Source organism: Anabrus simplex, chromosome 4 (assembly GCF_040414725.1).
Source record: "Anabrus simplex isolate iqAnaSimp1 chromosome 4, ASM4041472v1, whole genome shotgun sequence".
Taxonomy (NCBI): domain Eukaryota; kingdom Metazoa; phylum Arthropoda; class Insecta; order Orthoptera; family Tettigoniidae; genus Anabrus; species Anabrus simplex.
The window spans coordinates 62481679-62501577 of NC_090268.1; the positions used below are offsets into that span (position 1 = coordinate 62481679).

Sequence of the window (19899 nt, forward strand, 5' to 3'; positions counted from 1 at the left end):
AGAAACTTGGAGTAATAACCCTTTACATGAATTAGGTACTATGTATTTTGTTTATTAAATACCATTTTTCATGTATATAATTATCTTAGAATGCAATGAATATTTATGCTATTATGAACTATAATGCAGTTTAGAAATCTCTGTTTATTTTGTTTGTTTGTTTCCGAATTTGGCAAACTGTGGACCGCATAGAACTTATGGCCTCCTGGCTTCTCTTCTCTTCCCGAGACCTCTTCATTCTTTCGCTTTTCACCTTTCTCTCCTCTTCGCATATGATGCGTTCGACCCTCCGTTTTAGTGGTTTCTCTTCAAATGATTTTAGACTGTCGATTCTTCTTCTGAATTCTCCTCTTGTCTTCCGCATCCCTCTTGATCTTTTCTAGGCACTTATTTATTTATTTATTTATTTATTTATTTATTTATTTATTTATTTATTTATTTATTTATTTATTTATTTATTTATTTATTTATTTGTCTAGTGGCAATCCGCAGGATTGATGTATATAAGACGTAAGATATTTTTTACAACTGAGTGCAAAATTACTTAGAATGAAGTGCAATTAAACGAAAAAATAATTAACTAACGTAACCTAAATCCATAGCACTACAGCTCTTGAAGGGCCTTGGCCTACAAAGCGACCACTGCTCATCCCGAAGGCCTGCAGATTACGAGGTGTCGTGTGGTCAGCACGACGAATCCTCTCGGCCGTTATTCTTGGCTTTCTAGACCGAGGCTGCCATCTCACCGTCAGATAGCTCCTCAATTCTAATCACGTAGGGTGAGTATATTACAAATATAAAAAACCTCTAAAACACAGCTAAAAGAAATTCAGTACGAAATAATGAAGAGACTCACAAATGTACTAAGAACATAAAGTGATTAAAGAGATCGACAGACAGCATATTTGCAAATTTACACGGACAGTGTTTGTGCATATTCGACAAGATTAGATTGAAATAGTTTAAACATTTAATTTCTCCCCCCCCCCTTTTTACAATTTGCTTTACCTCGCACCAACACACATAGATCTTATGGTGACGATGGGGTAGGGAAGGGCTAGGAGTGGGAAGGAAGAGTCCGTGGCTTTAATTAAGGTACAGCCCCAGCATTTGCCTGGTGTTAAAATGGGAAACCACAGAAAACCACCTTCAGGGCTGCCGACAGTGGGATTCGAATCCACTGTCTCCCGAATGCAAGCTGGTAGCTAAGTCACCCACGCCGTGCGGCCACTTGCTCGGAATATTTAATTGTCTTTGGGGTGATGTATATTACGGGGTGTATCAGAAATGTTGGTCAATCTGTGGGGACAGGTTCCTCACGCCTAAACGAGGGAAAATGTCCTATAAACCTACTTCCTGAAATTCTTCCTTATTTTGGTATGAGGAACCCGCTCCCACCGTTTGTCCACAGATACACCCTGTATTTCTTCCCAATATCCAGTGAATCTCGTACTGGGAACACTGTAAGGATGTGGTTGACAGGTTGTTTGACAGTTTCACACAATGGAAAATCTGAAATTTCCTACTTAAAGCAGTTCACGTTTACATCTTCAAAGACCAGTTCTGATTATGATGATGATGCTTGTTGTTTAAAGGGGCCTAACATCGAGGTCATCGGCCCCTAATGATACAAAATGAAATAACAAAAAGTTGAAATTCATCCACTGACCAAAATAAAATAAAAAATGTCATGAAGAATGAATGGATGGACATGAACCCAACAAAAAACCAAAAAACAAACAAACAACAGTGGATCAGACTAAAAAAAAAGATCGTAAATAATAGAATTACTGACCAAGGGACCACTCATAAAGCACAATGATGCTTGATATCTAAAGGGGTGCAAAATCCATGTCTAAAGCCCCACAGAATGGTACATGTCGCGAGTAAAGTAGAACCATGATATTTGTCATGTCGGGGTACTAATCAAAAGTAGCGAAACTCGTGGTGTTCCACACAAGATGGTACTACTCACAAGTATTGTACTTCGTACAGGTAACGCACACCTATGGTGTTTCTCACACAATGGCGCCACTCAGAGCCAACGCAAACCGATGAGTTTCCTCACCTAGGTGTACTAGGCACGGGTGCCGGTCCCACGGGCCCCGTGGTTTTCCTCACATAGTGGATACTAATCACAGACAACGCAGATCCACTGTGTCGCTCATATAGTGGTACAACTCACAGGCAACGCCCCGACTCGCGGTGTTGCTCACATGGGTACGACGAGCGGGTACTGGAAACCCTCCGGCCATGCTGCTACTAATCACAAACCCATTTCGTACCGAATATAGTGGTATAACTCGCAAGTACAGGCATCCCTTGGTGTTCCTCGCGTGATGGTACGAATCAAAAGTGGTTTCATGGTTCTAATTCAATCATCCCTTGGTCGCCCCTCTTAGTCGCCTCTCACGACAGGCAGGGGATACCGTGGGTGTATTATTCGTCTGCGTCCCCCACCCACAGGGGTAAAGACCAGTTCTACTAGGGTTTAGTTGGAAGCGGACATTCCCTGGAAGTTGCATTACATGTAAAATTTGAGTAGAGTTCCTGGGGGACGAGATAGTCGCCGTAGCTCAGGCGGCAGTGCGCCGACCTCTCACCGCTGAGTTCCGTGGTCCAAATCCCGGTCACTCCATGTGAGATTTGTGCTGGACAAAACGGAGGCGGGAAAGGATTTTCTCCGGGTACTCCCGTTTTCCCTGTCATCTTTCATTCCAGCAGCAATCTCCAATATAAATTCATTTCATCTGTCAGTCATTAATCATTTTCTATCCTCGACGGTAGATGGGGGTTTCATTAATTCCTTCCCTGACCCGGTCAAATGACTGGAATCAGGCCGTCTATTTTCAATATTTTCTTTTTTTGGGGACACCTTTTTTAAGATAAGTGATGACCGTTTTGTCTTTCCATAACTCTTCTATGGAGACTCCTCAGAATGGATGCCAGTTCGTGGCAGGTTGTCTGGTGTGATATGGACTGTAAGGCCGTGTTGTATATGAGGGCCAGTCTACTTTGTTCTATTGAGGACGATCTTCACGACGGTGCACGCTGGACAATGGACTGCTAATGCAGAACGGTAGAAAGTTTACACATATGATGACAGAACTAGATCTCGGATATATGTCGTTCATTCTAATCCGCAGTGTAAGATTAGCAAGCAGTGCTTTCTATTCTGTTATAATGAACGTGCATTAAATTAGTTTGTCTAGAATAGAAATGATCGAGCAAGTTGGCCGTGCGGTTAGGGGCGCGCAACTGTAAGCTTGCATACGGGAGATAGTTGGTTCGAGCCCCACTGTCGGCAGCCCTAAAGATGGTATTCCGTGGTTTCCCATTTTCTCACCAGGCAAATACTGGGGCTGTACCTTAATTAAGGCCACGGCTGCTTCCTTCCCATTCCTAGGCATTTCCCATCCCATCGTCACCATGAGACCTATCTGTGTCGGTGCGATGTATAGCAAATAAAAAAAAAAAAGAAATGTGTACTTAGTTAATTTGGGAGAAAGTGAGATGACCACTTTATCCTACTGCTCGTAGACCTTCTAGAGTGATCGGAAGCTTAGGTTGGAGGGCGCTTATAAAGTACTAGCAAGATACCCGTGCTTCGCTACGGTATTATACTGAAATTTATAATTGAATGCTTATTGTTTTAGATATATAATCCGACGAATTCGCGGTCTGACTCGTTTTCTGCGAGAACCCACCAAAATTCCCGATCTGACTCGTTTTCTATTAGATTACGGCATGATTCCTCCCATTTTTCAATCTTCTTTTCCAGCAATCGATTTCGTACTTCCCGGGCTAGGCTCAGGTATTCCTCCCGGTCAGTTAGGTCCGTAAATCTTTGCCATCTTTTCCTATAATCATTTTTAATATGGATAAAATCCTTCAGGAGATCCGGCGTGGTGTCATATTGGGTGCCTAGAAGGCACTGAACCCGCGGCCGGACTGCATTCTTAGTCATTACCCGTCCAGGAGCCGTTTCCAGCGCGGTCCGCACATTTGACGACGGTCCGGAACATTATTATTATTATTATTATTATTATTATTATTATTATTATTATTATTATTATGTGTTGCTGGAATGGATGATGACAGGAAAACCGGAGTATCCGGAGAAAAACCTGTCCCGCCTCCGTTTTGTCCAGCACGAATGTCACATGGAGTGAATGGGATTTGAACCACGGAACCCAGCTGTGAGAGGCCGGCGCGCTGCCGAGGATCCTTATAAGTACATTAAGAACAGTAAAATCAATTGGTCTCACCTCCTTCTACACCCCACCGCCGTTAAGTTTATTTACCGGCACCCCCCCGCCCCAAAAAAATTAAAAGAAGGCTTGTTTCTTATGTTTAAAGAAGATTTCAAACACCAATGTTCACGTCTATTACCTTCAGTTTTGAGATATAAGCATCCCCATAAAAATAATTTACTTTTTTAACTTCATTTCACACTACTCCCCCCCCCCCCCTAAGTGAATTTTCCCGCAAAAAATACTTGTTTCTTTAATAGTAAAGGATCTTCTAAATACCAATTTTCACAACTCTAACTTCTTCAGTTTTTGATTTATGTGTCCTCATGAAAGGAATTCAACTCCTTTACACTCCCGCCCTCCAAGATGGTTTCCCCCCAAAACGCGTTTTTCTTTGTTTTTAAAGGAGATCCAAATACGAATTTTCACGTCTGTAACAACTTTAGTTTTTATTAGATGTATGTATTCTCATTCAATTAATTCAATTAATTTTTTGAATTCTTTCACCCCCCCCCCCCTTCATTGGATTTTCCGAGAATACGTGTTTCTTTATTTTTAAAGCAGATTGCAAATATCAAATTTCACGTCTGTAACATCTTCATTTTTGAGATATCAGTAGCCTAATTAAAAGAATTCAACACCATTTTCAGTCACTTTTACCCCCCCCCCTCCACCCAAGTGGTATTTCCGAAAGCTAAAAATGCACGTTTCTTTGTGTTTTATAGAGATAAAAAACCATTTTTCACTTCTGTAACATGTTAAGTTTTTGAGATAAACTGTAAAAATTCTCATTTTAAAATTTCACCCCTTTTGAGTTCCCCTTAAGTGGAGTTTCCAAACACAAATCACAAATCACCTATGTTTCTTTAGATTTACAGGAGATTACAAACACCTACTTTTTACGTCTGTAACATTTAACGTTTCCAAGATATTCTGTAGATATAGTCTTTCAAAAATTCACCCAATTTGTCACTCCTGTTTAACCGCCATTAATTGGATTTTCCAAAACTAAAAAATACATGTTTCTTTATTTTTAAAGGAGATCCCATATACAAATTTTCAGTTCTGTAATATCTTTCGTTTCTGAGATATATGTATCCTCATTAAAGGCATTCAACCCATTTTTCACCCTTTTACACCCCTCCTATTGGGATTTACAGGAAACAAAAAATACATTTTCCTTTATTTTTAGAGGACATTCTAACTACCAATTTTTACATCTCTAAATTTTAAAGTTTTAAGACGTATACACACTCATTTTAAAAAATTTACCCTCCCCCTTTTTACCCCCCAATATTTGGATTTTCCAAAAACGAAAAAATACGTGTGTTTATTTATTTTTAAAGGAGATTCTAAATACCAATTTTCACATATATAACCTTTAAACATTTTGAGATAGATACACTAATTTTAAAATATTACTCCCTTTTCACCCCCCCCCCTAAGTTGGATTTTCCAGAAACAAAAAAATACGTGTTTCTTTATTTTTAACGGAGATCCCAAACACCAATTTTCAGGTCTGTAATATCTTCAGTTTCTGATATATAAGTAGCCTCATTAAAGGCATTCAACCACTTTTTAGTCCCTTTTCACTCCTCCTATTGCGATTTTCCGAAAACAAAAAAATACGTGTTCCTTTATTTTTAATGAAGGTTCTAAATACCAATTTTTACATCTGCAAACTTTAAAGGTTTGGAGATATAGATTCACTCATTTTAAAAATTCACCCCCTTTTCACCCCCCCATTAATTGGATTTTCCAAAAACAAAAAAATACGTGTTTCTTTATTTTTAAAAGAGGTCAAAAGTACCAATTTTCAGGTCTGTAATATCTTCAGTTTCTGAGATATAGGTACCGGTATCCTGATTAAAGGCATTCAACCCATTTTTCCCCATTTTCACCCTTCTTCACCCCTCCTATTGGGATTTTCTGAAAACAAAAAAATACGTGTTTCCTTATTTTTAAAGAAGATTCTAAATACCAATTTTTACATCTGTAAACTTTTAAAGTTTTGAGATATAGAGCAACTCATTTTAAAATTTCACCCCCGTTTTCACCCCCTTAGCGAAGGAATATCCAAAAATCCTCTCTTAGCGAGCACCTACGTCATAATATGAATATATCCCCAAAATTTCATCTCTTTATGTCCAGTAGTTTAAGCTCGGCGATGATGAATCAGTCAGTCAGGACAAGCTACTTTATATATATATAGATTGAATCAATTTCGTAAGAACCAGGATGAATAGCTCAGATGCCAAGATGCCAGAGCGCTGTATCTTTTAATTCAAGGTGAGAGGCTCGATTCCGACTCAAGCCGACGGTGTTTGAAAGTGCTCAAATACGCCAGTCCCGTGTTGGTAGTTATTTTGGTACGTTAAAAACCGGCTGCGGAATATAATTTCCGTTGTCTAGGCTTCTCTGAAAACCGTAAAAGTAGTTACAATGATATAAATCCAGTATTATTCGTCATCAACATCATCATCATCACAGGAAGTCACTTCCTGGTGAGTATAATGATTTCCTCTGAGTGGATCGAGGTCGGCGAGTAGGGTTTCTTAGCTGGCTGAAGAAATCAATTCTAGAACCACAAGCTCTGCCACAATGCTGGCACATCAAATTTGCCGAACTTCATTGTTATAAAACTTGGTGGTCAATTCTTCTCTGATTTTCTTGCTTTTATCTACGACCTTTTTTTTTATATCGGACTTCGTCACCGCTGTTCAAAATATTGTTGGTCCTCGTGCATAGTACGTCACGACATCGACCGATAAAAACGCTACATGTTCCAGCTGCCAATGTCTTACTGTCATTTTTGTTGACCTCCCTGATTTCGTTGCCTTCTTCAGTCGGGGGTCCAACACTTGCGAAGGCGCGTGTTAGTAATATCGTTATAAAACTTCGAAATAGTCGTCCGGCTCCATGGCTAAATGATTAGCGTGCTGGCCTTTGGTCTATTACCGGCAGGGTCGGGAATTTAAAAATAATTGGTTAATTCCCCTGGCACGGGAACTGGATGTATGTGTATTCTTCATCATCAGTTCATCCTCATCACGACGCGCAGGTCGCCTAAGGGCGTCAAATCAAAAGATCTGCACCTGGCGAGCCGAAGTCTTCAGACACATTCCGGCACTAAAAGCCATACGCCATTTCATTTCGTATCGAAGGAGTCTATTTATAGCACAAAACAACAACCCCGAAGGACGATGACCAACAAAGCGACCGTTGCTCAGCCCGAAGGCCTGCATATTAAGAGGTGTCGTGTGGTCGGCAAGACGAATCATCTCGGCCGTTATTTCTTTTTTTTATAATAGGCTTTACATCGCACCGACGCAGATAGATCTTACACCGACGATGGGATAGGAAAGGAATAGGAGTGGGAAGGAGGCAGCCGTGGCCTTAATTAACGTACAGCCCCAGCATTCGCCTGGTGTGAAAATGGGAAACCACCGGAAACCATATTCAGGGCTGCCGACAGTGGGGTTCGAACATACTATCTCCCGGATGTAAGCTCACAGCTACGCACCCCTAACCGCACGGCCGGACATTATTCTTGGCTTTCTAGACCGGGATATTTATAGCACAGCGTATGTTTTATTAGAACTCAAAGATGCATATGTACAAAAGTAAATCCGCATACAATACCTGGTTCTTGTCACTCTTAAGGTGAATTACTAAACATAGCAATGAATCTATAACATGGAAGCATAGACAACACAGCACGGAACAGATTCATTGTAAAATTGTTATTGGGCCGTAATTTCGAAGACTAGTTGCGTCCTCAAGTTCTACCATCAGCTGTCATAGTACATGAGCCTTACAAAAGAAATGTACTAGAAAAATGAGGAATGATGTAGTTTCCTGTTGTTTTCCTCGCCAGTCCAGTATGTACCATTACACAATCAGTCTTCCAAGGCTACTGACACGCATTCACTAACGGACCCTACAAGCCATACTTCCACGCCATTCATTATGATAACTGGAGTTTCTTTTAACATCGCACTAACTCTTCAAGGTTTTCGACGCCGATGGGACAGGATAGGTCAAGGACTGGGAAGGTAGTGGTCTTGATTAAGGCGCAGCCAGGGTACTTGCCTTTTGTGAACATTGCAAACCATAGAAAGTAATCTTCGAACCCACCTTCTTCCGACTGCAAGCTCAGAGGCACACGGCACTTACCACGCTGCCGACCTTGCTCCGTTAATGTCGTTACTAACATCGCTAATACCGTGTGAGCAGAATAAAGTGGAACCGCTCCATCCTGTGCGCGGGAATTCCTGAGTGAGTGAGTGAGTGAGTCGGCCGGTGACGAAATACAGTGCCGGATGTACTCAAGGCCGCGCTACCGCCCCAGGTTTCAGTCTTCGTTGAACGTTTGCAAACGTGGCACGTGTTTCGTTGGTGACATTAGTACAGTGTGTGAATTCAGTGAAATGGCTCAGGTGACTCAAGTCGGGTATCGGTGTTCTGTTTACGATCCATACGTCCGACCATACAGAAAGGGTGAGGACCGTAAGGAGATAATTTCAAGAGACATTTCCTCATGTTCATGTTCCAGGTCGGTCTTCGATTCATACATTAGTAAATAAATTACGTAAGACCTGAAGTCTTCTTGATAAGAAACGTAATAAACGACGTACAGTACTCACACAAGAAACTAATAGGTAACATTGGTAACGCTCTGGAAAGGACACCTGGAAAATCACTTCGACGACTTGCTCAGGAAATGGAAATTCCCTCTGGTTCTGTTCGAACGAGTACAAAGTTAGTAAAGTTAAAGCCATATAAAGTTAATGAAGTGCAAGAACTTAAACCCGGTGACCCTGCATTACGAATGCGATACATGATGGAGAAATTTACCCTAATCTTTTCGGTCGAATCGTTTTGTTTTGTGTTGTTTGTTTGTTTGTTTGTTAGAAATAGCTTACGCGACATTCTATTTACTGCGGACTTCCTGTCACACACGAACCTCCCGTTTGCAGGCTGCGCTGCCGGGCTGCGGGACTGGTTCCGCTTTATGCTGCTCATCCTGTACTTCAAGACACATTGATATTGTCAAAGCCAACGACCAGACTGAGGCAGGCTGATGAAAGGACCGAACGGGTAGGCTACGCGGTTTGAGTCACGTAGCTGTTAGCTTGTATTTAGGAGATGGTGGGTTCGAACCCCACTGTCGGCAGCCGTGAACATGGTTTTCGGTGGTTTTCCATTTTACATCAGGAAATAGTGGAGATATAGCCTACCTTTAGGCCGCGTTTACTTCCTTCCTAATACTATGCCTGTTCTATTCCATCGCCACCATAAGATCTGCCTCTGTCGTCACGACGTAAAAAATAACTAAAGTAAGCAACGGAATAGTGGTAGCCTATACCACAAGACGGACTCACTGTAAACACCAATTCTCAACAGATTCGGGCTGATTGTAAAATGATAATATTACTGGTTTTGCATCCCACTAACTACTTGTAAGTATATTTAACATATACTGCAGACCCCGAAGTGCTGGAATTTTCTCCCACCGGAGTTCTTTTAAGCGCCAATAAATCTACTGGCACGAAACTTGCGCTAAACGAACACTTCTGCCTCGTCATTGTAGTCACCGTGCACTGCCGTTAGCGTTGTGAAAGCCCTTCAAAGTGTTTTTCTCAAACACTGAAAAGATGTTTGCATGCTGCTGAATATCCATGTTTTTTACTTCACAACAAATAAGATGATCTACAGTAGAACGCATCTGTGTGCGCCACTCTTTTACTGTTTACGGGCGAATACTGGAGGCATGTAATAGCAGAAAAGACACCGTCACTATTACTACAAGCTGGTAGTTTACCGTGTGCGAATAGTCTCCGGATTTTCTACTTCATGTTTATGAACGGTGTCCGGGAATTTGTGGTCACCACAAAATCACGGACATTTGCGGTCACTCAGACATACTTGTGGTCACTCACAGAAATTCCCCAGCAGTCACAGGAGAATTGCGGTCAATGCAGCAGGGAGTGGGCCTCATTAGCTTAATATCGGGGTATCCCCGTCAACCTGCCTGGCTCCTGCTCGCTCGCTTCGAAAACAACATTTTTCTCTCCCGGAAATTATTTGGAGACTAGTAGCCTACCTTCAGCCATCATCATGTACATTACAATGGTTATTAGATATATGTACAGAAAGTATAGGGAAAGTCAACATGGAATCGTCACTGGGTTCTGAAGGAAAATATCAAGCCATGTCATGTTTCTGAAAACACGCAATTCTGCGACTTATAAACAAAGTATAAAACATCCCAATATATATTCTGTTGAAAATTGGGATTAGATCAGATGACGGGTTTTTGAGAAGCAATGTCTTACGCACGGTTGAAACACATTTAAGACCGGATACTTTTTGCGTCCCACCTGCGATAAAAAAATCATATTATTACAAATTCGAAACCTAACATAAAATTAAGCTTAAAATGAAGCGAGGAAAATGATAACGTCATTGGCTTTTCGGTAGGCCTATTGGTTATTTAATGAATAACCTCCAAATTCGAGTACATATAATAATTTGGTCGACAATAAATACGTTTTAAAATGCTGATTCCCATCATACTTTATCCAGTGTTAATCTAGAACGAGCGAGCAGGAGCTCAGCCAGGTTAGCGGGGATACCCTGAGATTAACTAATGAGGCCCGTCCCCTGCTGCAGTGACCGCAAGTCTCCAGTGACTGCTGGGGAATTTCTGTGAGTGGGCACAAGTTTACCTCAGTGACCGCAAATGTCCGTGTCCACAAATATCCGGCAACGTTATGAACCGTATCTGGCTAGGAGGGGTAGATTTCTTTTGGAGTTTTAAAGTATATGAAGGCTCAGGGGGAAAACAGGTAAGTCAACTTTTTGTCATGCTCGAGTTAGCGGTGATTTATTGGGCAGCGGACCAGACTTAATTCAGTTTAATTTCGAACTTCAGTTATTCAAAAACAGATGACGTTGTAACTTTTTTTTTTGCTATTTGCTTTACGTCGCACCGACACAGATAGGTCTTATGGCGACGATGGCTTAGGAAAGGCCTAGGATTGGGAAGGAAGCGGGCGTGGCCTTAATTAAGGTGCAGCCCCAGCATTTTCCTAGTGTGAAAATGGGAAACCACGGAAAACCATCTCCAGGGATGCCGACAGTGGGATTCGAACCCACTATCTCCTGGGTGTAAGCTCACAGCTGCACGCCCCTAACCGCACGGTCAACTCGCCTGGTGTAACTTTTTAATCATAATAATTATTATTATCACTATTATAAAAATGTTATTGGCTTCACGTCCCACTTCACGGTTTCGGAAACCCCGTGGTGCCGGAATTTTGTTACGCAGTTCTTTTACGTGCCAGTAAATCTACCGACACGAGGCTGACGTATTTGAGCACCTTCAAATACCACGGGACTTTTTTTTTGCTACTTGCTTTACGTCGCACCGATACAGATAGGTCTTATGGCGACGATGGGACAGGGAAGGGCTAGGAGTGGGAAGGAAGCGGCCGTGGCCTTAATTAAGGTACAGCCCCAGCATTTGCCTGGTGTGAAAATGGGAAACCACGGAAAACCATTTTCAGGGCTACCGACAGTGGGGTTCGAACCTACTATCTCCCGAATACTGGATACTGGCCGCACTTAAGCGACTGCAGCTATCGAGCTCGGTACCACGGGACTGGGCAAGGATCGAACCTGCCAAGTTGGGGTCAGAGGACCAGCGCTTCAACCGCCTGAGACACGGAGTCCGGCTTGTAACTTTTTATTTGCTTATCTAGTGACGGATAGAAATTAAAATTCTCTGAATTCTGAGGAAAGTTGACTGACGTACCTGCTTTTTCCCCAGACACTTCTTATAGGCCTACATAGATTTTAGTCTGACGTGTCCAATGCATACATACGTTATCAAACTGTTCTCTGGTTACAGAAATTGTGACAAAAAACAGATTTCAGTGAACAATATCTCTGAAAAATAGTAATTAATAATAATAATTGTACCGGGCGGTACACCTCCACTCCGCTAATTTAAAATGTGCGCCTGTTGAAACTCCTCTGCTGGAGGAAGTCTGAACTTTATTGACAGTATTAATTTTCTACCGTCTCAGAAGATGTCACCACGTGGAAAATTTTGAGTTTTTGAACTGTGTCATTTTTGATGTGTTTTTGTTTCGCTTGAAGTAAGAAGTGTGAACTTTCTCTTCTAGAGGACACTACTGAAGATCTACAATAGTGCAACCTAGTGCGGAGTCAAAGAACTATTTTTTTGGAGAAAATTTAATTTCAAGAGTTTGTTCTTTGTTAAATTTCTTTCTATCATTGTTTAAGTTGGCAATATTTACCCCTTTCTTCCCCTTGTGTTGAACCTAACCAATCCCGAATTTCTTAAATTAATTTCTATCCAATCAGATGTATCTTCCCCCAACTTGAATCTGTTGCGGGGTCCTATCCAATAAAGAGTTTGTGGGAGGGTGTTTTCTTTCCCCTAACGCCTAGAAACTTCCGCGAGAGTATTTAAACTGCTGATGTTTGGGTCTCTAGGCCACTTCTGTTCCATCTTTCAGTGTGTTAAGTACATAGCAGGGGGCGGGAAGCGCCTCTTTCTTCTCCATCCGTTCAACACAAGGTAATGGCCGATTAATAACTTCTTTCTTTGCTAGCTCAGCAGTTTAACTTTCGGGGCGGGTTCTAAGCGTTCAGCCATGTAACCTTTTCCTAAAATGTAACTACTCCTTTCATATATTCTCTTTTAAAACGACATATTGGGATAGAGAGTGCTAACCCTCTCGAGCTCCCACTCACATTGTCTTGAGGTGAACTTATTTTCTCAACCTATTTTTCGTTAATGTAAAACAAATTGTTCTTTTCTTAAGTCACCTCTTTAGCATGGGATTAGCCCTTGTATTAACGGCCTAGTGCCAAGTAGGTCTTAATCAAAGTGTATTAGGAGTGCAAGTTCGCCTCCTCTCAAATTGTTATTTTAGAGGTCATTTAATTAACCTGCTTTTCTTTTAATAGACCTCAGTAGATTGGGTATTTTACCCCTGTGTTTATGTCCGTTGAGGACAACTTGAAGGTGGAGTTTGGTGTGGCCTGGGAGAGGCTTAAATTTTGAGAGCGAGTGGCTCTTTTGAAAATTCTGGGTTGTATGCCTCATGGAGGTTTTTCAGTGTAAATTGGAGCAAGGACTCCTAGGTATGAATGGGGTTTTCTCCCCCTCTGTTAAAACTTGTGTTTGAGGTAAAACTGAGCTGATTGCCCAAGCATTGTGTAGTCAGGGCGCGAAGCCCAAATTCTGTAAATATTGTAACTAACCCCTTTTGAATTGCTACTTTGTACCTGCCATGCTTGTTATTTCTTTGTTTTCGAAAAGAAAATATAACCTTGTTAACTTTTAAATTAATTTTACATTGCACTATAATTTCGTAGCTTGAAACCCATTCACACCCGCACCTTCTTTCACCTCTACCTACCACGGAAAAGTCCGTAACAATAATAATAATAATAATAATAATAATAATAATAATAATAATAATAATAATAATAATAATAATAATAATAATAATAATACAGTTATTTGCTTTACGTCCCGCTAACTACTTTTACGGTTTTCCGGAGACGCTGGGGTACCGGAATTTAGTCCCACAGAAGTTCTTTTACGTGCCAATAAATCTACCGACACGAGCCTGACGTATTTGAGCACCTCCTAATACCACCGGACCAAGCCAGGATCGATTGTACTTTTTTTTTTAGAAAATAGGATTATTGATTTCCATACAACATTTTCTAATTTTCATGTGAGACTCCATAGCAGAATAGCTAGTGTACTGGATTTCAGTTTAGAGGCACCCGGCTGGTCCGAGGACAAAATGCGTATGGTTAATTAATCTGGCTCGGGGACTGGGTATTTTTGTTCTTGTGTTCGTCTTAATACAGTTCTCTTCAACTACATACCGCACATCATTCTACGAAGCACCGAGCAACTTGGCCGTGCGGTTAGGGTCGCGCAGCTGTGAACAAAACCTCCTGTGAACCGTCGGCAGCCCTGAGGATGGTTTTCCATGATTTTCCATTTTCACACAAGGAAAATGCTGGGGCCGCGGCTGCTTCCTTCCCACTGCTAGCGCTTTCCTCCTCCATCGTCGCCTTTCTGTGTCAGTGTGACGTAAAACAATTTGTAAAAAAAATAACAACACCACTACGAACCAGCACAGGAAACACGCAATAATGAATACACATACGGTTGACATCATGAAGGGCGCCCGACCGTAAAACTAGGCCAAATCCGCATTAATTACCCACTCGAATAAACTGTAGAAAAGGCCAAGAACAGCAGCAGGAGAAAGAGACGAAGTACAGTAGTTTCAATGTTAGCTGGTAGGTACCTGTCGTATGGCAGCTTCCGTAGTACCAAGGTACTTCTCATTCTTATTCTTTTCTGAAGATGGTTTTCCGTGGTTTCCCATTTTCACACCAGGCAAATGCTGGGGCTGTACCTTAATTAAGGCCACGGCCGCTTCCTTCCAACTCCTAGGCCTTTCCTATCCCATCGTCGCCATAAGACCTATCTGTGTCGGTGCGCCGTAAAGCCCCTAGCATTCTTATTCTTTTATTCTGCTACCGAACTCGATAGCTGCAGTCGCTGAAGTGCGGCCAGTATCCAGTATTCGAGAGATAGTGGGTTGGAACATACACGAAAGATGGTTTTCCGTGGTTTCCCATTTTCACACCAGGGAAATGCTGGGGCTGTACCTTAATTAATGCCACGGCCGCTTCTTTCTCACTCCTAGGCCTTTCCTGTCTCATCGTCGGCATGAGACCTATCTATGTCGGTACGACGTGAAATAAATTCTACAAATAATAATAATAATAATAATAATAATAATAATAATAATAATAATAATAATAATAATAATAATAATAATAATAATAATAATAATAATCCTGGAGGTTCTCTATCCCGAGGTCGTCCCAAGAAGCGATGGTTCGACTGCATCAAGGGAAACGTGCGCTTCTTCAATGCATCACTGAAGCTGACGCTCTTGACCGCAGGAAGTAGAGGATGGCATGTTTAAAAGCCGACCCTGCACCAATACGTGTCTAAACGCTAGGAAATAAGAAAAAGAAGACGCTCTTGTTGTGGATTAGGCTTAGTTTTACGTTCGGGTGCCCTTCCGAAGTAATGTATTGCATATCGTCGTTGCCGGGAGAAAACCTCCTATGTGATAATAATTTTGGAGATATACTGACCCGCAGCACATACATTATGAAGAGCGAGAATGCCTTGACCAAATTCACACAATATTGCACCTTAGGTGACAGAACCTTACCGGTCAAAGTTCTAAACAATTATTTCACATAGGAGGTTTTGTCCCGGCAACGACGAACGGTATCATTGCTTTTTTCTCTATAGCGGGAGAATTGTATTGTCGTTTTCAAGCAGTAGCATGTTAACCTACTACTAAGACGCTAGTGTGTATTCACTACGAACTGTGGTATGAAGCTTCTTTTGTTACAAACTTATGGAGTTACCTGCGCTATATAAAAATAATGTAATATATAAATCAATATTCTGCCATGTTTGCTTGGGGACGTCCACGTAAATGCGGCCGATCATGCAAGAACATTTAACCCCAGATAGTTTCAACGACAGCTGATAGATCGCACAAGCCGACTGCATTTTCGCCCAAGTTTTACCTCAAACCAACTTTTTTTTTTCAGCATTTATTGCACAAACCACTAGTTTATTTATATATATATAGCTTCACCGAACTGCAGAAATATTGAATATATAAATTATCTCGGACAGTGTCAGGCATCTCAGCTGATATATTTATAAAATTATATGCAATTAACACGTAGCAAATGCAGTCGCGTAAGTGCGGCCGGTATCCAGTATTCGGGAGATAGTGGGTTCGAAACCCACTGTCGGCAGCCCTGAAGATGGTTTTCCGTGGTTTCCCATTTTCACACCAAACAAATGCTGGGGCTGTACCATAATTAAGGCCACGGACGCTTCCCTCCACTCCTAGCCCTTTCCGGTCTCACCGTCGACATAAGACCTATCTGTGTCTCGTCTGTGTCGGTGCGAAGTAGTGTAAAGCAACTTGCCAAAAAAAAAAAAAAAAAAAAAAAAAAAAAAAAAAAAAAAAAAAAAAAAAAAAAAAAGAAAGAAAAAAGTAGCAAAAACTCACCTGCAGAAAACGAATCAGTTTGCAGGCCACGTTGCCTGCATTCCAAGCGATGGTTATCCTCCAGACGATGTCGGTCAACACGCTGATCAGGCCGACGGATAGATCTGTAAAAGATAAAATGAAACCATTTTCTAAAATCAGATGCACCTATATAAGGTAGGGGGCCCATATTTAGTCCTCTTAGCAGATTTGGACCAACGGCCGTAGCCGTGTTGAAACACCAGATCCCGTGAGATCTCCGAAGTTAAGCAACATTGGGCGTTGTCAGGAGTTGGATGGGTTGCCACGCGCTGTTGGTGGGGGGTAGGGGAATGGAGGCGCGGAAAGGAACTGGGCACCCTACCGCACGTAAACTCCGGCTCAGGAACAACTCTGCGGAGGTTCGGGCCTGCCTTCGGGCAGAATAACCCTTACGTACCTAGCAGATTTGGACTTGTAGAAATTCGGGAATATTATGGACAAGGCTAGAAATTGGTGTATATATTACTGAATATATTATCTACTTAGGGTAAGTTACATTGAAACTGGTATAACGTAAGATAGTCAATGTTTGACATATATCCCTCCATATGGGGTTGGCGTCAGGAAGGGCATCCATCCGTAAAACAGAGCCAAATCCACATGTGCGACGCAGTTCGCACTCACGACCCTACAGGTGTGGGGAAAGCGGTAGGAAAAGGAGAGTCAATATTTGACATAAACATAAACACTACAAAATTTAAACTACCAAAAATATGTTCGTAATTTCGCTTCCCCACCAAATTTATGAAAAGTAAAGTAAATTTTAATACGTTTTTCCTTTCCAGTCTTACTAAACATTTTCCCTATAATGAATTACTTGAAGGCCATTTATGAAACAGGTTTTCTTGGTATTTTTAACATAGTCTTTCAGCGTCGCTCGTGGTATGTTAAACGCTTTACTTGTACGTTTGTAATCCATTATCCCTCACTGCCTTAATAACCTTTTTTATAGCCTCCTTATCCCACAGCTTGCGTTTTCCCATCTGAAAATAATAATGAAGTTTATAAAAAAGAAATAAATTGAAGGGGGATGAAATTACAAACATTTTCTAGTTTGTAATAATGGCCGCTACAGTAACTCATGCCAACCACCACACTGTAGCGATTACACGACTGAAATGTAGTCCAGTATTTCATAGACATTTCAGTGCTCACTCTAGGAATAACAGGCTCTTAATTTGAATGCTGCACTAACTCAGCTCAGTATGAACAATGACTCCTCCTTGTACACGGAAACTAAACGTGGTGCACACAACAAACTCGCACAAGAAAACAGGATGAGGCTACGCGTGTGCGCTCGGCTGCGCATTAGGTACCAACCATGTAAACTGGAAATCCCTTGGGGGACGAAATTAGGTGCTCACACCTATTCTTCTCCATACCTACATGACGAATCACAACACGTAATGACTTTTATGACCCTTAATACACCACGTTCAAACTAAGTTTAAAACTACTTCAGACATTCAATTCGTGACACACACACACACACACACGCACACACGCGCACACACACACACACACACACACACATACACACACATATATTCTCTCTCTCTCGCTCTCTCTGACGATGTAAACTGTAGAGTAAATGACGATATAATAATAATAATAATAATAATAATAATAATAATAATAATAATAATAATAATAATAATAATAATAATAATAATACCAGGCGAGTTGGCCGTGCAGTTAGGGGCATGCAGCTGTGGGCTCGCACCCGGGAGATTGTGGGTTCGAATCTCACTGTCGGCAGCCCTGAGGATGGTTTTCCGTGGTTTCCCATTTTCACACCGGGCAAATGCTGGGGCTGTAACCTTAATTAAGGCCACGGCCGCTTCCTTACAATTCTTAGGCCTTTCCTATCCCATCGTCGCCATAAAACCTATCTGTGTCGGTGCGACGGAAAGCCACTAGCAAAATACTACTACTACTACTACTACTACTACTACGGCCAGTTCCAGTAATCGGGAGATAGTGGGTTCGAAACCCACTGTCGGCAGCCCTGAAGGGTGGCTTTCTGTGCTTTCCCATTTTCATATTAGGAAAATGCTGGGGCTGTACCTTAATTAAGGCCAAGAACGCTTCCTTCTCACTCCTAGCCGTTTCCTGTCCCATTGTCGCCATAAGACCTCTCTGTGTCGGTGCGACGTAAAGCAACGTACACTAACGTACACTATATCACAAGGCAACATACTGGTGATGGTTTGAGAGTAACCGTTAGCATTATTATCTGCTGTCCACAGGAGCCTCGTACTACCAGAGATTTAGGAATGGCAGGAGGGCTAGTGTGTAGTCAAAATGATACATACAAGTCAACTCCATTGCGGGAGTACCTGCACCACCACGGGACGAGGACAAGAGTTCACTTACTTTTAGCTACATTGTGCAGAATTTTGATTTGGTGCTATTAAGACTGCCTGCATCTCTATTTCGACGTACGTTCTGTCTAGAGGATGGCGAGAAACCAGAACACTTCTGGGAGACCTATGGCTGAGTTTTATCGGGTAAACACCGAAGTTCATTCGACAATATCCATACTTTCTCATGTTGGTGAGGTCTGCATGTTCACGTTATCCTTTGAGGTACGCCACAAGTAGCTTCCCTATTGTTAGGCGCTTCCCACTGTACCGGTAAAATTTACAATCTAGACTGAAACGGCTACCCAGCTACCCAGACAGCTATGAAGGGACAGTCCCTGGTTGGACGATAGGGTAATGGTATGGCGATGTAGGGTTAAAGCTATGGCCATGCAATGTAATCTGTTGTGTGATCTTGATTAGAGCTATATTATTCTCCTAATTAAGAATACATAAGGAATAATGAATGATTATCAATACTGTATTTCACATAAATAATTCACAAATCACAGGAATGGAACTTTATATGAACAAATTTAGAAAATTATTAGAGCGTAATTCAAGTGATTCAAGTGTAATGCGCGAAATAACGTGAATTTGTTTTCCTTTTCGCGAAATCGTACATAAGTTAATGCGAAAATATCATGCTTGTAAGTCCATACGTGTCACTAGACATTTTCTTTTTGTGCCGATATCGTACAACATGGAGTGTCGAAAGATTAATTTTTACGAGTCAAGCAACCGTACTGTTTTCACGGCAAGATGTCGTTTCACTATTTTACAATCATTTTCGAATTTCATTTCCTTTTTCTTCCGAGAAAAAGAATCATCCCAAAACCTCTATAACATTTCTTGTAGTTATATTCGCATTCAGTAAAGGTTTTTCAATTCAGACATAGATTAGTCTCACACTATGCGTACATTGGATAACGTACACTATATCACAAGGCAACAAACTGGTAATGGTTTGGGAAAGTCTACAGATAATAATCCCTCCAACACTTGTCCGAGCGCTGGACATATGTGTATGTACCCTGCACGAAGGACGCAAGGTGCTGGTTGAATCGCTCTTAGGCAGCATCA

The 19899-nt window shown here is 41.5% G+C and overlaps 1 protein-coding gene across 1 annotated transcript in view; it reads right to left on the reverse strand.

Annotated features, from left to right (window-relative positions):
- LOC136872162 (cardioacceleratory peptide receptor) overlaps window positions 1-19899 on the reverse strand; it is a 485817-nt gene that overhangs the window by 403736 nt on the left and 62182 nt on the right. The window contains exon 2 of the mRNA XM_068227351.1: window positions 16433-16536. Within this exon, the coding sequence (XP_068083452.1) occupies window positions 16433-16536 (104 nt within the window). The remainder of the gene's footprint in view (window positions 1-16432; window positions 16537-19899) is intronic.